Below are 18,262 nucleotides of genomic sequence, written 5' to 3'. Positions count from 1 at the left end.
GTAAAAATCTCATCTATTACTGGTAAAATAAAGACATCTGTTTCTTAACCCATCACCGCCTCCCCATTCCAGCAGTTTAACCTGATGATGATGTAGTTTTTAAAAAGAAAGGTAAAAATCTAAATAATTACTTTACCTCTGCTTATACTAATTTCTGACAGATGACCCAGCTTTTCTCTAAGTAATAGTTGTTAAAGGTGTTCTGTTTGGCAGAATGTCTCCTCTTTTTGCTCTTTTCCTCACTTCCTGAAATGCCTCCTATTTGCCTGGAGGATAAAAATACTATGGTTAGCGTAATGATGAATGAATTTCTGTTCTTTTTGTTGTCTTCCTTCAGTGTGGTAGCGTCATATGTGCATGATGAAGATGTCTCTTAGTGCAGATTACTATTACTTACTTCTGTTAAAATAGCACCCAGACGCCTCAGTCAGGCACAAGACCCAATTGTGTTAGAGGCACATCTCTTGCTGTCTGCTTTTAAGCCCAGATGTGAGGTGGATTTAACAAAGAAATTAAGGGAATGGGAAGAAAGTTAGATAGTAACAGTGATAGAAACATGTGGCTGCACAGAATAGCTTGATTTGATTGACGTATATGGTTAGTCATATTGATGTTGTGTCCTGCTTATTTGAATAATGAGAAATAAGCCGTGGATATGGTCAAATATCAGGAGCTGAATTGTATAAAATCAGTTTATAACCTTACTTTCTTTGTTTATAGGTCAACTTTTGTCTACAAACAACAGAAGTAACAATCTACACTTTGTGCCCTTTTGGAGAACTGAGTGTATTACAGTAAAAAATGTTCATGGTGTTTGTTGAGCTGAATACAGCTAACTCCCTCACAGTGCAGATGGTGTTTAACTATTCCACAAGTGACATATGTTTTTTTCTTCCACACTTAATAAGATAAAGGAATTAGCTCCAGTCAGATTTACTGTCTAAATCGCATACATATATTCCAAATTACAAAGAACAGTTTGTTACATAGACTGCGATTAGCTTTATCATAAAATCATATTTAAATAGATAGTTTTAAATAATTAGCTTATTGTTCCCCCAAAAAACTTCAGGCATTCTCTAAAAGATGCCTACTGGAATGAGATTCTTCCGTGGTAGGGTAAAGTCTTCATTGACTTCAGTGCAGTTACACCTGTGTTTGATCCAAATGGTGTGGTCAAGAGTCCAGTGAAATCAAAAGAAAGACTCCTGTTGATGACTTTGGGCTTTGCATCAGGCCTTAAGAAGCACAACAGATATAATAAAGAACAATGCAATATAGGACAAACACAAATGGTTGCGAACTGTCAAGGCTGTCTCTGGCAGACTCAAAAGCAGATGGCAACAAGGACATTTTGGTGGCTTGTCTTTTGTAGAGAGTAACTAAAAAATGGATTCCAGTGCCACTGAATTAATTCTTACTCAAAATAAAATGTTTGTTTGAATATAAAGATTAGGATCAAGGAGTCTGACTCCTAGTGTATTTCAAGGACTGTGAATGTCTGCAAAGTGGTTGACTTTGTGGGCGCTATATAAACAAATAAATACTAACTAATAATTCCCAAAACAAAAGTCAGTCAAATCCTAAACAATGGGACCCTATGTTTTTTCCATATAGGTTGGTTGGCTTGGGCTATGATGGGGTGCCAAAGGGACTAAATGCTAAAAAAAAAAAAAATAGAGCGAGAGAGCTCTGAACTGAGAATGCCCTGCTATCAGTGACAGGATTCACATTTAAGAAGTAAAAGCAAGAGCATGTTAGCCAATCTTAACTTCTCTGCTGAAGTATGAGATGAGATTTGGTGTCTCATAGAACTGGCTTAAAAGTGATCCCCAGCAGCCAGAAGTGAACAGAAAGCCAGTGAAGAGAAAAGGCTGCATATTGATGACTGGAAAGAATCTGAGTGGACAAGATGATGATGATGATGATGATTTTTACTTGAATATTTGAGGCTGTTTTTTATTGCCACAGTTCTATGAACTTTTTGTGCTTGATAAGGATTTTGTTTTTATGAACATTATTTTCTTCAATAATTAAATACAGTATATACATACCTTGATATTGATATTTTGAAGACTATACACAGTGTAAGATGCACCAGAATTATTATGTTGCTGATGACAACCATACTTAAAATCAGCTCATCTCGTATCTTGATGTAGGTTGCTGTATTTTTGATGGTAAAGTTATGAAAGAAGGAGAAGAATATGGATTATATCCTGCCTGTATGATAACTGAATAATGTACATAAGTTGGCATGTTTGGGAGAAAGTTGAGGCTGCTCATTTCAAAGCAGTTTCTCCATGTATCTCTCTTATAGATATTCAGAAGTTTTAATTGTCAAAATGGTTTATTATTTTATCTTGCATAAATATAGCAGTTGCATTTCTCACCTTTTTCTGTAAGAGAGCAAGGTGGAAGCTTAACAAGTAATGTGTATGTATGCATTACTTTTCCATTCAGGACACAATAGCATCGTGTAGTGACTTGCGTGGAATGACTAAGACTTTGTAACCTTTAAACTGCTGGCTCTTGATTTGCCTTTCTTGATGCAAGTGGTTTTCTAAAGGATGTGTGCTTAGTGATTAATTTGTTAAGAAGAGCCAATAATGTACTTATGCTTAGGTGTGGGTGTGTGCATGCACATGAGAGAGAGAGGTATGAATGCAGCAAACAGCAGTTTCATGTATTCAAACCGATTCTCATCTTTTGCCCTTTAAAAAGATAAAGTAGTTTAAATAAATACAAAGTAAAAGCAGTAATAAAATTACAACTTACTGTAATTTAATAAAATGTCTTAAATTAATAATAAGAGAGAAAGGTTGGACCAACTTCTGTTGGAGGGAGAGAGACAAACTTTCGAGCTACATACAGCTCTCTCTCCTTCAGAGGCCTGAAAGCTTGTCTCTTTCCCCAGCAGAAATTGGTACAGTAAAATAATAACAAAAGATATTATCTCACCCACTTTGTGTGTCTCATATGTAGGGCTACCAGATGTCCTGATATTTAACTCTTTGTCCCATATCCCGACCGATGTATGATCGGGATGCCATTTATCCTGATATTGTACGATTGCCAGGTGGCGGCATCCAGTTGGCATGGGGCTGGCAGGCTCCCTACCCGGCTCCGTGCAGCTCCCTGGAAGTGGCAACATCTCCCTCTGGGTCCTAGGTGCAGGAATGGCCGGGGGACTTTGTGGGCTGCCCCCTCCATGAGCACCTGCTTCACAGCTCCCATTGGCCAGGAATCGCTGCTAATGTGAGTTGTGGGGGCAGTGCCTGTGGGTGAGGCAGTGTGCAGAGCCACCTGGCCACGCCTCTGCCTAGGACCCAGAGGGAGATGTCTCCGCTTCAGGGGAGCTGCCTGAGGTAAGTGCCAACCTGCATCTCTTCCCTCACCAAAACTCCCTCCTGGAGTCAGCATCATAAACCTCCCCCACGTCCCAACCCCCTGCCTAAGTCCTGAGGCCTCCCCACCCCTTGCAGAGGGCTGGAGCTGGGGCCCTGCATCTTCCACTGACCCCCGGCTTGCAGTGGGGGCTGGAGCCGGGGCAGTGCGCTCCCAACTGGCTTGCGGCAGGACTGTGGCCGGGGGCCGCTGTTGGGGTCGTGTGTCCCTGACCTGTAGCTTCCTCAGACTCTGCCCCATGACTCCAGTGGAGGCTGTAAGCCTGTGACTCTTCTCAACCCCCCCGTCCCAACCATGTGTCCCAATACTTTATTCTTGCCATCTGGTCACCCTACTCATATCCTGGGACTAACATGGCAACAGCACGTAGGTTAATAATTACACAGGTGCGTTGTTGCTTCATGTGGTCTCACATGTAGAAAATAATCAAAATAGGGATGTGAAATTTTCCAAATGTGCAGCTCAGTGGAGTCCTAAACAGTACATGTGGAATCATTCATCTTTTATAGTGCTTCAATGTAACCCTATGTATAAGGCTTCTGAGGATTGATATTGGGCTGAAAAACTATGTGAGAGAGTGCTTTTTGGGTTCCTTGTGATCTCATGACAGCTATATTTTCTAAGGATTTTTTTTGGGGGGAGGGAGGGGATGGTGCAAGGAGCAGATAAACAAATTTGCTTACTAAGTATTCAATTAATTATTTAGATTCCAGGATAATAGGAACTTTAGTTTAGATTGGGGGTTCCCAAACTTGTTTGTGGCTTTTTCAGGGTAAGCCCGTGGTGGGCCATGAGATGCTTTCTTTACCTGAGGGTCTGCAGGTACAGCTGCTTGCAACTCCCAGTGGCCACAGTTCACCGTTCCCGGCCAATGGAAGCTGCGGGAAGTGGTGGCCCGGCCTGCGTCGCTTCCCACGGTTCCCATTGGCCAGGAACAGCGCCCTGCGGCCACTGGGAGCTGCGAGTGGCCATATCTGCGGACGCTCAGGTAGACAAAGTTTCTTGTGGCCCGCCAGGGGCTTACCCTGATCAAGCTGCGAACCAAGTTTGGGAACCCCTGGTTTAGACCAAAGGGTGTCCCTCCAAAGCTCTGTTTGTCCTTGACATATCTTTGAAAATGTAAATAACAGGAGTTACAAAACAAATTTTCCAGAACAGCCCTTCCTACCATGCCTGGTGTAGTCACCATTAACGTGACCAGTAGAACTTTTAAACCCTAACCACACTTTTCTTCCAGATAGACCGGGGCCCCAAAAATAGATTGCCTTTGCATTTTGCCCACAAGGTCAACGAACACAGATAATTTTATACCTTTGGGAGAGAGAATTCGTGTGGAAAGGGCCCTTGCAGAGAGAGCTCTGCCATCGGCTCCATCCCTTTTTATTATGAGCAGGACGAAGCTTCATGGTCTTTCTCTACTGACTGCAACTGAGGCAGTAGAGAGAGAGAGTCTAAGACATGCAAATCTGAGGCTTAAACCTTGCTTCCACAGGGAAATTGACCATCATACCTATTCCAGAATAGCTCTCTGGGTCACATTCTGCTCTGGAATAAAAATCATTTTTATTTCAGAATAATTTATCCTAATGAAGTACATTTTCTAGAGTAGCTGTTGCAGAATAGCTTATTATATAATATTCTGCAATAGCTATGCCAGTGAATTTCACCATGTAAACAAGACTTTATTTGAATGAGTGAGTAAGGGCTGCAGAACATTGTCCTTGGTGCTGATTCCTGTTTATACATAGCAGTTGGTCAGTGGTCAAGTGCTGAGGGAGATTTTGGGAGTAGAAGGGGGAGCCTGTACCTAAGAGGAAGAAGAGAACACAGTATAGGGGGGGAAAAATCAGGAGAGAGAAAAGGGGATGCTGGAATCAGACAGGGAAGGTAACTCAGGTAAATATACCCCATGCTTTTTGAAGGATAAGAGAGTGTAGAAAAAGAGTGTAGGAAGGGAAAGAAAATGTAGTACATGGGGCTTTTTTAAAATTGTTGGGTGAATTATTTGATCAATCTGAACATTATTTGAAGACTGATTTGATAAATACATGGTAATAATTGACCAGCCATGTAGCTTGTCAAATACAAGTCAGCAACTGTTACTAAAAGAACAATTAAAAATTGTTGAATATATGCTGTATTTTTGACTATTCATAGTAATCAGTTTCATTTTTAATGAATTTTAATAGAGAATTGATTGACAAAATACTTCAACTAAATGAAGTCCACAACTGTTTTAAAGGGATGTGACTTTGTGGAGCGTGGTCTTGAGGTGTGTGTGGGGATGGGGGAGGGGGCAGGCAAGGGAGATAATCATAGATATTTTTTACCTTGGCTTGTAGGCCGCCTTGGTCCAGTGGGTGTTGGATATGTTTTGTAAACCCTGATCTATTGTTGATGGGGAATATTCAGTTTTAGGCTTGAAGGAAGGTTGCCAAATTTTCTAGTTGCACAAAACCAAATACCCTTGCCCTGACCAGTCCCTTCTCTGAGGCCCCCCTCCCTCAGTCACTTGCTCTCTCTTCCCTCCCTTTCACTGGGCTGGGGCAGGGGGTTGGAGTGCAGGAGGGAGATTGGGGCCAGGGTTTGGGGTGTGGAAGGAGGGGAGGGCTCTGGGTGCAGGCTCTGGGCTGGGGATGAGGGGTTTGGAGTGCAGGAGGTGCTCTGGGCTGGGGCCAAGGGGTTTGGAGCGTGAGAGTGAGCTCAGGGCTGGGGCAAGGGGTTAGGGTGTGGGGTGCAGGCTCTAGGAGGGGGCTCAGGGCTGTAGCAGGGGTTTGGGTGCAGGAGGGGTTTGGGGTGTGGGATCTGGGAGGGAGTTTGGGTGCAAAAGGGGGCTCAGGGCTGGGGCAGGGAGTTGGGGTGTGGGAACAAGGTCTGGGAGGGAGTTAGCGTGCAGGAGTGGGTTCTGACCTGGGGTAGAGGGTCAGGGTGCAGATTCTGGCTGGGCAGTGCTTACCTCAGAAGGAGACACAGACAAGCAGCTCTGCATGATGCATGTTGCCTGTGCCTGCAGGCGCTGCCCCTCAGCTCCTGTTGGCTGCGGTTCCCAGCCAATGGGAGCTGCAGAGACGGCACTGCAGGCGGCAGGGGCAGCGTACACCAGAAATTGCTGATTGCCTCTTTTACCAAGTAGATTTCCTATTATTCTAATACTAAAAAAGTACATTCCTCCTTGGACAAATAGTAATTGCCAAATCTTTCACTCTGGGTTTTTCTATGTTCCATTATCATGTGTTCTTTGGACATTATAGTAGTTGCAACATTGCTACATTGCGAAGAATTTGGGTTGTCTGTGTTTTGACTATATAGTTGACAAAATTCCTTTCCCTAACAGCTGCTTCTGTTGGCTGGTTTACTTGTACTCCCCCATCTGGCTGTATCTATCTGTTGTGCCTTGTCTTATACTTAGATTTTACGCCATTAGGGCAAAGGGATATTTCTTTGTTCTATGTTTGTACAGTGCCTAGCATAATAGGGTCCTGGTTTATGATTAGGGCCCCTACATGCTACGATAATACAGATAATAAATAGTAGTAATGGTAGACAAAGGTGTACAGATTTTCTATTCAGCAGTGAGTTCACATTATCTCATAGAGGTATTCATCAAAAGGGCAAGAAGATTTTGTTTTCCTGGAAGGAGTATTGAAGAATATTCAATACTTAGTCTCTCTTATTATTTAGTAATATTTATTTTACTGAGTGACCTTTTTATAAACAAGACCAGCCCTAATTATAGAGATTTAATTCTGCTCATTCTTCCCAGTGATCACCTAATACCTTGCCTGTTTCCATTTGCCTTCTGGAAGGTTGCTCCTTTCTTGCTCGGCCATATGCAGCAAACAGTGTGTTCCTTACTTACCCAAATGTCTTGGAACCCATCAGGTACATAAAGGATCTACAGTTGCCAAAATGGTCAGATATTTTTCTGGCAATTATTAAAATTCAGAATCAGAGTAGTATTTGTTTTAAGATGTAACTGTTTGGATCTGTGTCTGTATTAGTCCTAGAGTAGATATATGTTTTATTTATGGATATTTTTAAAAATATGGCAGGAAGAAAGAAGTCATGATCATGTTATTGGTCCATTGCTAGATGGAAATGGTAAAATCATCAATAATGGGGCAGTAGTGTTTAATAAATGTTTCTATTTTGTATTTGAGTAAAAAACAGATGATATAATCTCATCATTTGGTGATGATAACTCTTTACATTCCACTAGTCCCTCTGTGGGATGTTAAACAGAAGCTATTAAAGTTAGATGTCTTTAGAGGTCCAGATAACTTGCCTCCAAGAGTTTTAAAAGAGCTGGTTGAGAGGCTTGCTTGATTGGTAATATTGATTTTTTTCAATAAGTCTTGGAGCACTGGGAAGTTCCAGAAGACTGGAAGAAAGCTAATGTTGTGCCAGTTTTAAAAACGGGTAAATGGAGTGACCTGGGTAATTATAGGCCTGTCAGCCTGACACTGATCCCAGGCAAGATAATGGAGCAGCTGATATGGGACTTAATTAATGAAAAATTAAAGGAGGGTAATATAATGGAAATTGGCATGGGTTTATGGAAAACAGATCCTGTTAAGCTACCTTGATACTTTTTAATAAGATTACAAGATTGGTTGATAAAATACTTAGTCTTCTGTAGGACATTTGACTTGGTACTGCACTATATTTTATTTAAAAAATCTAGAACAATATAAAAGTAACATGACACATTAAATGGATTAAAAACTGGCTAGGTCTCAAAATGTAATTGTAAACAGGGAATCATAGAGCAGGTGTGTTTCAAGTGGGGTCCCACGGTTCTTGGCTCTATGCTATTTAACATCTTTATGAATGACCTGGAGGGAAACATGAAATCATCACTGATCAACTTTATAGATAACACACAAACTGGGGGAATAGTAAACAATGAAGAAGACAGGTGATTGATTCACAGTGATCTTGAATGCTTGGTAAGATGGATGCACGCCAACAATATGTGTTTTTAATACAGCTAAATGCAAACGTATACATCTAAGATCAAAAAATGTTGGCCATGCTTAAGGATGCTGGTCTGGAAAGCAGAGACTTTGAAAAAGATTTGGAGGTCGTGGCAGATAATCAGCTGAACATGAGCTCCTAGGGTGACGCTGTGGCCAAAAGAGTTAATGTGACCTGGAATGTATAAATGGGGGAATCCTTGAGTGGAGTAGAGAGGTTATTTTACCTCTATATTTGACACTTGTGCGAGTGCTGCTGCAATATTGTGTCCAGTTCTGGTGTCCACAGTTCAAGAAGGATGTTGATAAATTGGAGAGGGTTCAGAGAAGAACATGGGATTGATTAAAGGTTTAGAAAGCATGCCTTATAGCAATGGTTCCCAAACTTTAACAACCAGTGAACCCCTTTCAACAAAATGTCAAGTCTCGCGAACTCCCTCCTTTTCTCTTTCACCTGAGCATAAATTATAAAAGCAGTGATCTTGGAAATGTAAAATTTGTTTTTATGACATGCAGGTTACACACTATTATTATTTATCATTACACTATTTTTATTATTGTGAAAACGGCAACACTGTTCCAAGACCTCACTTTTGTAGCTTGTATCACTTTGAATAAGCTTGTTATAATACAAGGCTCCTATGTTTCATCAAGAAGTATCAGATGTGAAACAGCATGAAGGTATCTAAGAAGCCAACTCACAAAGAGTTCCTCTTACACGCGCATTCAGGTCTTGAGTAATTCAGGCAAATAACACATGTTACAACAAAGCTTAAACTTGTTCTTCATAATAATTTTAAAAACAATACAATGTTTAATTTTAAAAACAGCAAAAAAATCCACCTCTCTTTCCATTTCTTATAAGGAGTCTTGAAGTTTAAATCTTCTGAGTGTGAGAGATATGCTTTCTTTGATCTGCTTAGTTCTTGGAAGTCCAGGGGCTCGGGGCTGCTGGTCCTGTGCTGCCCAGGATCCCTAGGGACAGCTCTGTCCTCCATTAGGGAATTTTTTCCCCGTGAACCCCCAGAGGTTCACAAACCCCATTTTGGGAACCACTGCCTTATAGTGGTAGACTCATGGAACTCGATCTATTTAGTTTAACAAAGAGAAGCTTAGGGGACGACTGGATTAGTCTAAATATCTACATGGGGAAACAAATATTTAATAATGGGTCCTTCAGTCTTACAGAGAAAGATATAACATAACCCAGTGACTGGAAATTGAAGCTAAACAAATTTGGACTGGAAATGAGGCATAAATCCCTAACGATGAGAGTAATTAACAACTGGAAAATTAACCTAGAGTCACGGTGAATTCTCCATCCATGACATTGATTAAATCAAGATTTGTTGCTTTTTAAAAAAAATATTTTATGGGAATTATTTTTGGGACCTGTGTTATTCAGGAGGTCAAACTAGATGATCACAGTGGCCCTCTGTGGCTTTTTGAATCTGTAAATCTGTTAATATATTTGAAATAGATACTTTCTTATATACTGCACAAGTGGGATCCCAGCTTGAGGATTCCAGTTCAAGTGACTTAGACTTGAATTGCTAAATTGCCATTGCTTCCTTAGGATCGCTAGAAATATAGATTGTTGGTAGTTTCAAGATTCTTTAGTTGTGATGCATCAATTGATTTGTGAGTGTTGTGTTTCCCAACAGTTCTGAATCCTTCTACACAATAGGAAATAGACCCATACAGGCTTTTTTATGAGTAAATGCCCTAATAGACCATGATCTATAAAACAGATGTGGAGCAACATTGCAGCCAGCATCAGTAAAACCAGGACTGATTTCTCTGTGGGAAGATAAACAATATGGTGCATCTTATTGCTCTGCATTGGAAAGCATTGCAGTGGTTAACAATGGAAATTGGCTTATGGAACCATGTCCATTTAGTTTGCCAATGTGAAGATAAAAGGACTGCCCACTAATCAGTGACTCCAAATATTTTTACAGGGCTGTTCATTTTGAAATAAGTTAGCTTAACAAAAAGAAAATCCTCTTTCTCTCCAATATACTCATTGGTGAAATTCCCTTTGTTAAATCATATTCAGTAAAGCTGAACTTGTTAAAGCTGGTGATAGTACTCTGAATCGATTGTGTTTTATATTCAAAGCACATAAACTACATCAGTGAAATGTTACAGTTTTGAGTTTTGTAAGTTGTCAGTTTAAAATTCCTAATGTATTGTTCCTATGGAACCCCTTGCACATATGTAACACCGTAATTTCTGAATACCCTGTTAAATTTATGTCCTAAAATATATTTGCAGTGTGTCTGATCTATGGTTGCTCTTGGAACTACACCTCTACCCAGATATAATGCTATTCTCGGAAGCCAAAAAATCTTAGTGTGTTATAGGTGAACTTGATTTGATCTGCTGTAGCGTGCAGCCCCTCCCCCCCAGAGCGCTGCTTTACTGCGTTATATCCGAATTCATGTTATTTCGGGGGGCGTTATATCGGAGTAGAGGAGTATTGCTTTTAGGTGTGGCTAATTAACAATAACCAACTTGAATTCTAGTCAGTTTAAAAAAGAGTAAAAATAGTTTCCCATACTAAACCTCCCTCATACCAGTTGTGTGTGGCTTTACAATCATATTTTCTTTTTTTAAATAGCTTTTGTCTCCTGTTGCTGTGTGAAGGACCCACACAAACAAAGGGGGAAACTGACCAATTGAACATGCAGTAAGAAATATTAAAGCTTCAGTAGACAGAGAACTGTCAAATGCACAACGTAAACAAACTGGAAAAAATTTCCAATCTCCTTCAGCTACAGGAACTTGAATCTTAGCCCTGGTCTACACTGTGTGTGTGTGTGTGTGGGGGGGGGGGGGAATCGATCTAAGTTACGCAGCTTAGACGTACTTAGAACTATTTACCGCGATGTCTTCACTGCAGTGAGTCGACTGCAGCTGTTCCCCTGTTGACTCTGCCTGCGCTTCTCGTGGCAGTGGAGAACAGGAGTAGACGGGAGAGCGCTCGGGGATTGATTTATCGTGTCTAGACTAGATGCAATAAATCGATCCCCGCTGGATTGTTTGCTGCCTACCGATCTGGTGGGTAGTGTAGACATACATTCAGATGTTTCTTATACCAATAGTAAATAAAACAATTTTCACATGGAAGTGTTTTTTTTTTTAAAAGATTGATGTCCCTTTAACTGAAATTAGTAAAGTACCTTGATCAGGTAAAATGATATATGTGAACATAATTAATTCCCTGGTTTATTTTTTGTACACTGTTGCTCCAATACAGTATTTAAGTATGGAAAAAGTTAAATTTCAAAAGAACAGAAATAAAACCAGAATGACCACGTGTTGAAATAAATATGCTGATAGACAGCAAGTTTCTCAAAACATTGATCTCTAGATATACTAAAGAAGCATCAAATAGGTTCAGAAATAAAAATAAATTAGTTTGGGAAGTAGCCTCACATTATTAGTAGTGGGAACTCCATTCTTCATCATATAAAACTAGATTGGGCTCAGGACTTTATTTCTTAAGTATACGGAAATCTTCTGCACTGGCAGGAGGATGGACAAGAAGGTCTCTTTTTAATCTGAAATTTCTGTGATTAGTGCAGCAATTGTATTGCTGTAGAACTAGCAATATTTGTTGTAAATTATTATGCGGTATATTTACTGTGTGTTTTTTGTTTTTTTTTAGAAAATCAGAGTTCTATTTAGTGCAATTATTTCTAGCAAGAGGCAAGTAGAAGTGCTCATTTATAGAAGCTGGCTGGGAGCAAGAAAATGATTTATTTGGCCAGCTTAGAAGATTTGAGCTAAAATAAATAAATTGTAAAGTAAACAACCATGCAATAGTGAAATTTTAGTACATGATTCAAAACAAGACACATCAGTTATGAGAATAAAAGGACCCTGTCATAAAAACTATATAGCTACCTTTCTTCCAGTTCAAAGAATTGATTTAGCATTTTAAATTAGTGAACATGAATGCCAGAAGATGTAACATCAGAAGCCATTTTAAGTTTCATTGTTTCTGACACAGTGTTGGAGGAGTCCAAAGAGAAATTGAATGAAAGGAAAATTGAGAGCATGTTGGTGCATGTATGTATGTGTGTAGATGTAGCCTGTGCATATTTTTAAAAATAGAAATACAGAATTGAAGTTGAAATGTACAAAAAAGCTGGAGCTTTCTATAAAATGATTAGCATGTGCTGACAACTGCAGATAGGAGGAAAAGAGTATAGGAAGAACCATACTAAATAAAGAGAGCTAATATTTTTAACATAAGAAAAGATAAACAAATACAAGCTCCCATTTAAAATGATAAAGGGCCTGATTCGTCAACATATTGTTTCAGTTTTACATTTGAATAATTCCTCTGAAATCACTGGAGGAAAGTAGAGGTGAATCAGGCCTAGGGGCAGTAGTTAAACAAACAAACAAACAAACAAAAAGACCAAAAATAGTAAGGAAAGTATTGTAAAGGTGACTGAATTGCTGTGTTTGATGTGCATAGTGTTTTTTTTTTATTTTTGTTTTTTTGCAATCACTGTTAATCAGTCTGTAGGTATACATAACCAGCAGGGTTTCAGCATAATCTGAACATTATACATATTCCTCAAAGGACAAAACATGACATATATATGTTATCATGACAGTTTGGCATGCATCTTGTAAAAACAGTATTTTTATTTCAAGCGTATATGATAAACACAAACATAAAGCACCATTGATGTGCTGTATATGTTATGCCAGGGGTAGGCAACCTATGGCATGTGTGCCAAAGGCGGCACGCCAGCTGATTTTCAGTGGCACTCACACTGCCCAGGACGTGGCCACTGGTCCAGGGGGGCTCTGCATTTCAATTTAATTTTAAATGAAGTTTCTTAAACATTTTGAAACCTTATTTACTTTACATACAGCAACGGTTTAGTTATGTTATAGACTTATAGAAAGAGACCTTCTAAAAAGGTTAAAATATATTACTGGCACGCGAAACCATAAATTAGAGTGAATAAATGAAGACTCGGCACACCACTTCTGAAAGGTTGCCGACCCCTGTTTTATGCTGTAAATCCTTTCAATTCCATACTCCAACTTTTTATTTTTTGATGGTGAGGAATGAAAATGGGATACTGAATCCAGGCTGCATTCATATTTTTCATTCTGCTGTGTAGATTTGGACTGGATTATCCAAGAGAGGGGTAGCAGAGCCACATCAACAGATACAATGTCTTCTCAGAATGATTTTAACTTGTTTCACTCACTGAAGTTGTCTAAGCATGCGGAGATAGGCAGTCCGTAACCTCAGTGTTTACCTACCACTGTAAGGAGAATGATACAAATACCTAGATGTATAGAACCTGTAAAATGGGCATATACTCATTATGACTGCTGAGTGTGCACTAAGCAAGCAGTGTGGTGTTAAGATTTCACTTTGACTAGTGTTTGATCAAAATCTAAGTTTGTAAACCTTCAAAGCATGCTTCAAAGACTTTTCCTGACTTCATGAGCTGAATGAGTCCCACATGTTGTGACCAGACAGCAAGTGTGAAAAATTGGGACGGGGTTAAGGGTAATAGGCACCTATATAACACAAATCCCCAAATATTGGGACTGTTCCTATAAAATCGGGACATCTGGTCACCCTAGTCCCACATAATAAGTTCCCTTTTGAACGTCGCTGTTGATTTTCATTCCTGTACTCAGTATTTTTAAATAATTAGAAATGACCTCAGAGACTGGCTAGTATGTGTTGTTTGATTTTTAAATTAAATAAAAATGATTAACAGTAGGATAACTGTAAGCAGTGGATCAAATTCATTGGTGCAGTTTCATTAGTCAATTGAGTTAAGCCAGGATGAATTTGGCATAATATTTTTGTGGAAGATCTCATGGTAGCCTGATCTTGGTTTGAGAGTATATATATAATAAAACATGTGGTTTGTAATATTGTTCTTCAGTGATATCTGTGGGTACTTAATCGCTTCTGAAAACCAGACCTCAAATCTCCACACTTTCAACATGTTTTGCTTCATTTTCCTGAACACAAGTTCTGCTTCTGTATCCCTGAAAAACTGCAGGCTTTACTTTTTCACTATATTTCACCTTCAGTTTTGCAGGCAGTAGGTTTTCTGCCTTCGTTTCTTCCTCTGAAATACATTTGTTATAGGTATTGGAGAATCGTGAATATGATTTTAATGTGAATTTTATGTTGTCATGGTGAAAGCCTTGTATAGTAATAAACAGTGAAAGACCAAGTTATTGTATTGTTGAAATATTTGCTCTCTTTTGTTCAGTTCAGCAGTCAGAAAGTTCCTGTGGTCAGAAGTGCAATTAATAAACTAAATTATCTTGGAAAACCAAAATTAATTGTCATTTTAAATCTTATTGCTAGAGAAATGACATTGTTTGGTTCTTCATCAGCATCAAAGTATAGGGTATATTGAAAATGTTTCTATCATCTTTAATAATGATTTAACATAGGAAGAATAGCTTTACGATGTAAACATTTTCAGTTCTTTTGGAATATTAAACTTTATAGTAACACTAGATGAAAACTGGCTTAACTATGGTGTTGGTCACCAATGGAAAAGGGAAGGAGCAGCAAAACAGAGGAGCTGATGGATTTTAAAAAAGTTTTTATTTAATCATTACAAATTATAGTTAGCCAAGATGGTAATGAATAGGATATTAACGTTTTCCCCAATATATAACTCAGCCAACGGCTGTTTTTTAACTTGCATTTAATGTTTATTCATATTTTTCATTTTTAGGCTCTTGATGTTGACCGAACAGTTCTTTATAAAATGAAGAAATCAGTGAAAGCTATAAATGTATCTGGGCTGGGTAAGTACATTATAATTCTGTATGGTCAGTTTCTGTGAAAACAGCTTTGCATTTGAAGCAAGAAGGCTTAAACGCTGATGATCTGTTTACTGAATTGGGAACTTCTAATACAAGCAGTATTCTAGACAGTGATCCTGCCCTGGCAGTGAGAGAACTAGATTATTTAATGTTTTGGTTTAGCTCTAATTGATGTGAACTGCAGAATGAGAACAAAGCCAATGAACTATAGTCTTCTATTGCTGGTGACCTATGAAACAAAAATCTTTTCACCTGTCAAGGAAGATAAAAATACAAAGAAATATTTGTGTATGCATGTAAATACATATTTATAAAAATAATTTGATATATGAATATATTTATTTAAAAATGCACACACAAATATTTACTTGTATTTTTATCTTCCTTGACAGATAATGAGAATTTTCTTTTTTTTGGTAGGTGGCCAGCCATAACAAAATGAATTAATAAGCTTTATAATATAAACATAGAAACATAGGGCTGGAAGGGACCTTACGTCCAGACCTCGTGCTGAGGCAGTACCAAATCTACCCCTAGACCATCCCTGAGAAGTGTTAGTCTAACCAGTTACCCATCCCCTCAGTCTTCATTTCTCATGACTAAACATGCACAGTTTTTCTTAACCTTCCTTAAAGGTCAGGTTTTCCAAGTCTTTTATCCTTTTTATTGCTCTTCTCTGGACTCCCTCCAATTTTTCTACATCTTTCCTAAAACGTGATGCCCAGAACTGGACACAGTACTCCTGCTCAGGCCTCAGCAGTGCTGAGTAGAGCGGGACAGTACTTGATGTCTCTGTCTTGCAACACTTTTGTTAATACGCTGCAGTATATTAGACTTTTTTGCAACTGCATCCCACTGTTGCCTCCTATTCAGTTTGTGCTCCACTATAACCCCCAGTTCCTTTTCTGCAGTATAACTGCCTAGCCAGTTAGTCCCCATTTTATAATTGTGCATTTGTTTTTCTTCTTCCTAAGGGTAGTGATTTGCACTTGTCTTTACTGAATTTTTTAGTCTTGTTGATTTCAAACCAATTCTCCAGTGTATCAAGGTCCTTTTGAATTCTAGTTCATCCTCCAAAGTGCTTGTGACCCCTGCTAGCTTAATGTCATCCTATAAGCATACTCTACACTGTGTTATCCAAGTCATTAATGAAAATGTTGAATAGTACCAGTCCAGGACAGACCCCTATGTGACCCCACTAGATATGTCCTCCCTGTTTGACAGCGAACTATTGATAACTACCCTTCGAAAGAGAGTGAACAATGCACCCCCACCCTCAGCATCTGCAGTGATACTCAGCCTGCTTTATAAAAGCAGTAGTGTTTATGATGGGGTGGATTTGTTTCAAATCAAATTGATTTAAGCCATGATTTAAATCAAATTGATTTAAGTGTTGTAAACAAGACACGAGAAGTCATTCTTCCGCTCTACTCTGCCTGTTAGGCCTCTACTGGAGTATTGTGTCCAGTTCTGGGCACCGCATTTCAAGAAAGATGTGGAGAAATTGGAGAGGGTCCAGAGAAGAGCAACAAGTTTGATTAAAGGTTTTGAGAACATGACCTATGAAGGAAGGCTGAAAGAATTGGGTTTATTTAGTTTGGAAAAGAGAAGACTGAGAGGGGACATGATAGCAGTTTTCAGGTATCTAAAAGGGTGTCGTCAGGAGGAGGGAGAAAACTTGTTCACCTTAGCCTCTAATGATAGAACAAGAAGCAATGGGCTTAAACTGCAGCAAGGGAGATTTAGGTTGGACATTAGGAAAAAGTTCCTAACTGTCAGGGTAGTTAAACACTGGAATAAATTGCCTAGGAAGGTTGTGGAATCTCCATCTCTGGAGATATTTAAGAGTAGGTTAGATAAATGACTATGAGGGATGGTCTAGACAGTATTTGGTCCTGCCATGAGGGCAGGGGACTGGACTCGATGACCTCTCGAGGTCCCTTCCAGTGCTAGAGTCTATGAGTCTATAAGTCACTAGTCAGGAAGACTCGATTTAATCTGGATTTCAACATAAAAGTGCATTTTTGTTGATTGTTACAACCTTAATACATATTCTTCACAGCTCAGAGATAGATGTAGGTTTCATTTTTTAGCAGGTACACACTATACATTTTTAAAGGGATTTATTTTGAAAACTTTTCAGATTAGTTTTACAGCTATATCAGGAAATTAATGATTAGTTATTTCATTTACCAAAGGTAATTAAAACAGATATTTATGAAGTCACTGGGAGGTGAACTATCTCCAGTTCAACAGCGTTAATCATTAATATTTGAAGGATTTTCTTGCCATGCTGTAATAGGAGGAGAACATCACCAGACAGACATTTAAATTGTTTTATTTAACTAAAACAACGTTATGTATTATGGATTTTTTTCTTCAATGGCAAACATATAATATTTTAACAGAACAAGCATATGATTTTTTAAATTTGGTTAAACATCCACATTTTTTAAATTCTGGTTTGTTTTTGTTAAAATTGTTTTTAACTAAAATAATTAAATGAAATTTTTTTTTAAAGAAACCAAAAATTAAATTGACTATGTCACCCAGGTCATTATCAGAAACTTAAAATATTGGCTTCTGCAGCTGAGTCATCTTCACCTTTGTTTTCCTGTTTGTTCATGATCTGGAAAAGAAAAACAAGCTTTCCTACTTTTTCAGGTTCCAAATGATTTCTCAATTTGGAATGAATTAGTCCAAAGGAAGAAAATATTCTTTCTATGCTGGCAAAAGACGTTACTGCTGTTAAAAGTGAGATTATCACTTCAGCAGTCTCCGAATCCAAGTGCTTAAGTGACTTCTACCAGTTCACTGGTGTGACTTTCTTTAAAACATCATCAGCAAACATATATTTCTTGAATGGTTCACCCTTAGCTCTGAAGTTTATTATAGTTAGCATTATGGAGGGATGCTTGCTGGATGTCCATATCATAGCCATCTCTTCTTCTTCAGCAGTTAAGGTTTGACCCTGGTACCGAGTATTGAGAATATTTGCAAGAAAATGACCTGGAGATAGTGCTTGTCCCATTTGT

The 18,262-nt window shown here is 38.8% G+C and overlaps 1 protein-coding gene across 4 annotated transcripts in view; it reads left to right on the top strand.

Moving 5' to 3' along the window:
- Nucleotides 1–18,262, top strand: part of ASAP2 (ArfGAP with SH3 domain, ankyrin repeat and PH domain 2) — a 196,749-nt gene that overhangs the window by 25,365 nt on the left and 153,122 nt on the right. For all 4 annotated transcript variants that reach the window (XM_030555465.1, XM_030555463.1, XM_030555464.1 and 1 more), the window contains exon 2: nucleotides 15,137–15,209. In XM_030555465.1, coding sequence (XP_030411325.1) covers nucleotides 15,137–15,209 — 73 coding nt within the window. The remainder of the gene's footprint in view (nucleotides 1–15,136; nucleotides 15,210–18,262) is intronic.

The sequence above is a fragment of the Gopherus evgoodei genome, chromosome 3, assembly GCF_007399415.2.
Source record: "Gopherus evgoodei ecotype Sinaloan lineage chromosome 3, rGopEvg1_v1.p, whole genome shotgun sequence".
NCBI lineage: Eukaryota > Metazoa > Chordata > Testudines > Testudinidae > Gopherus > Gopherus evgoodei.
This window is presented reverse-complemented; position numbering and strand designations above follow the sequence as displayed.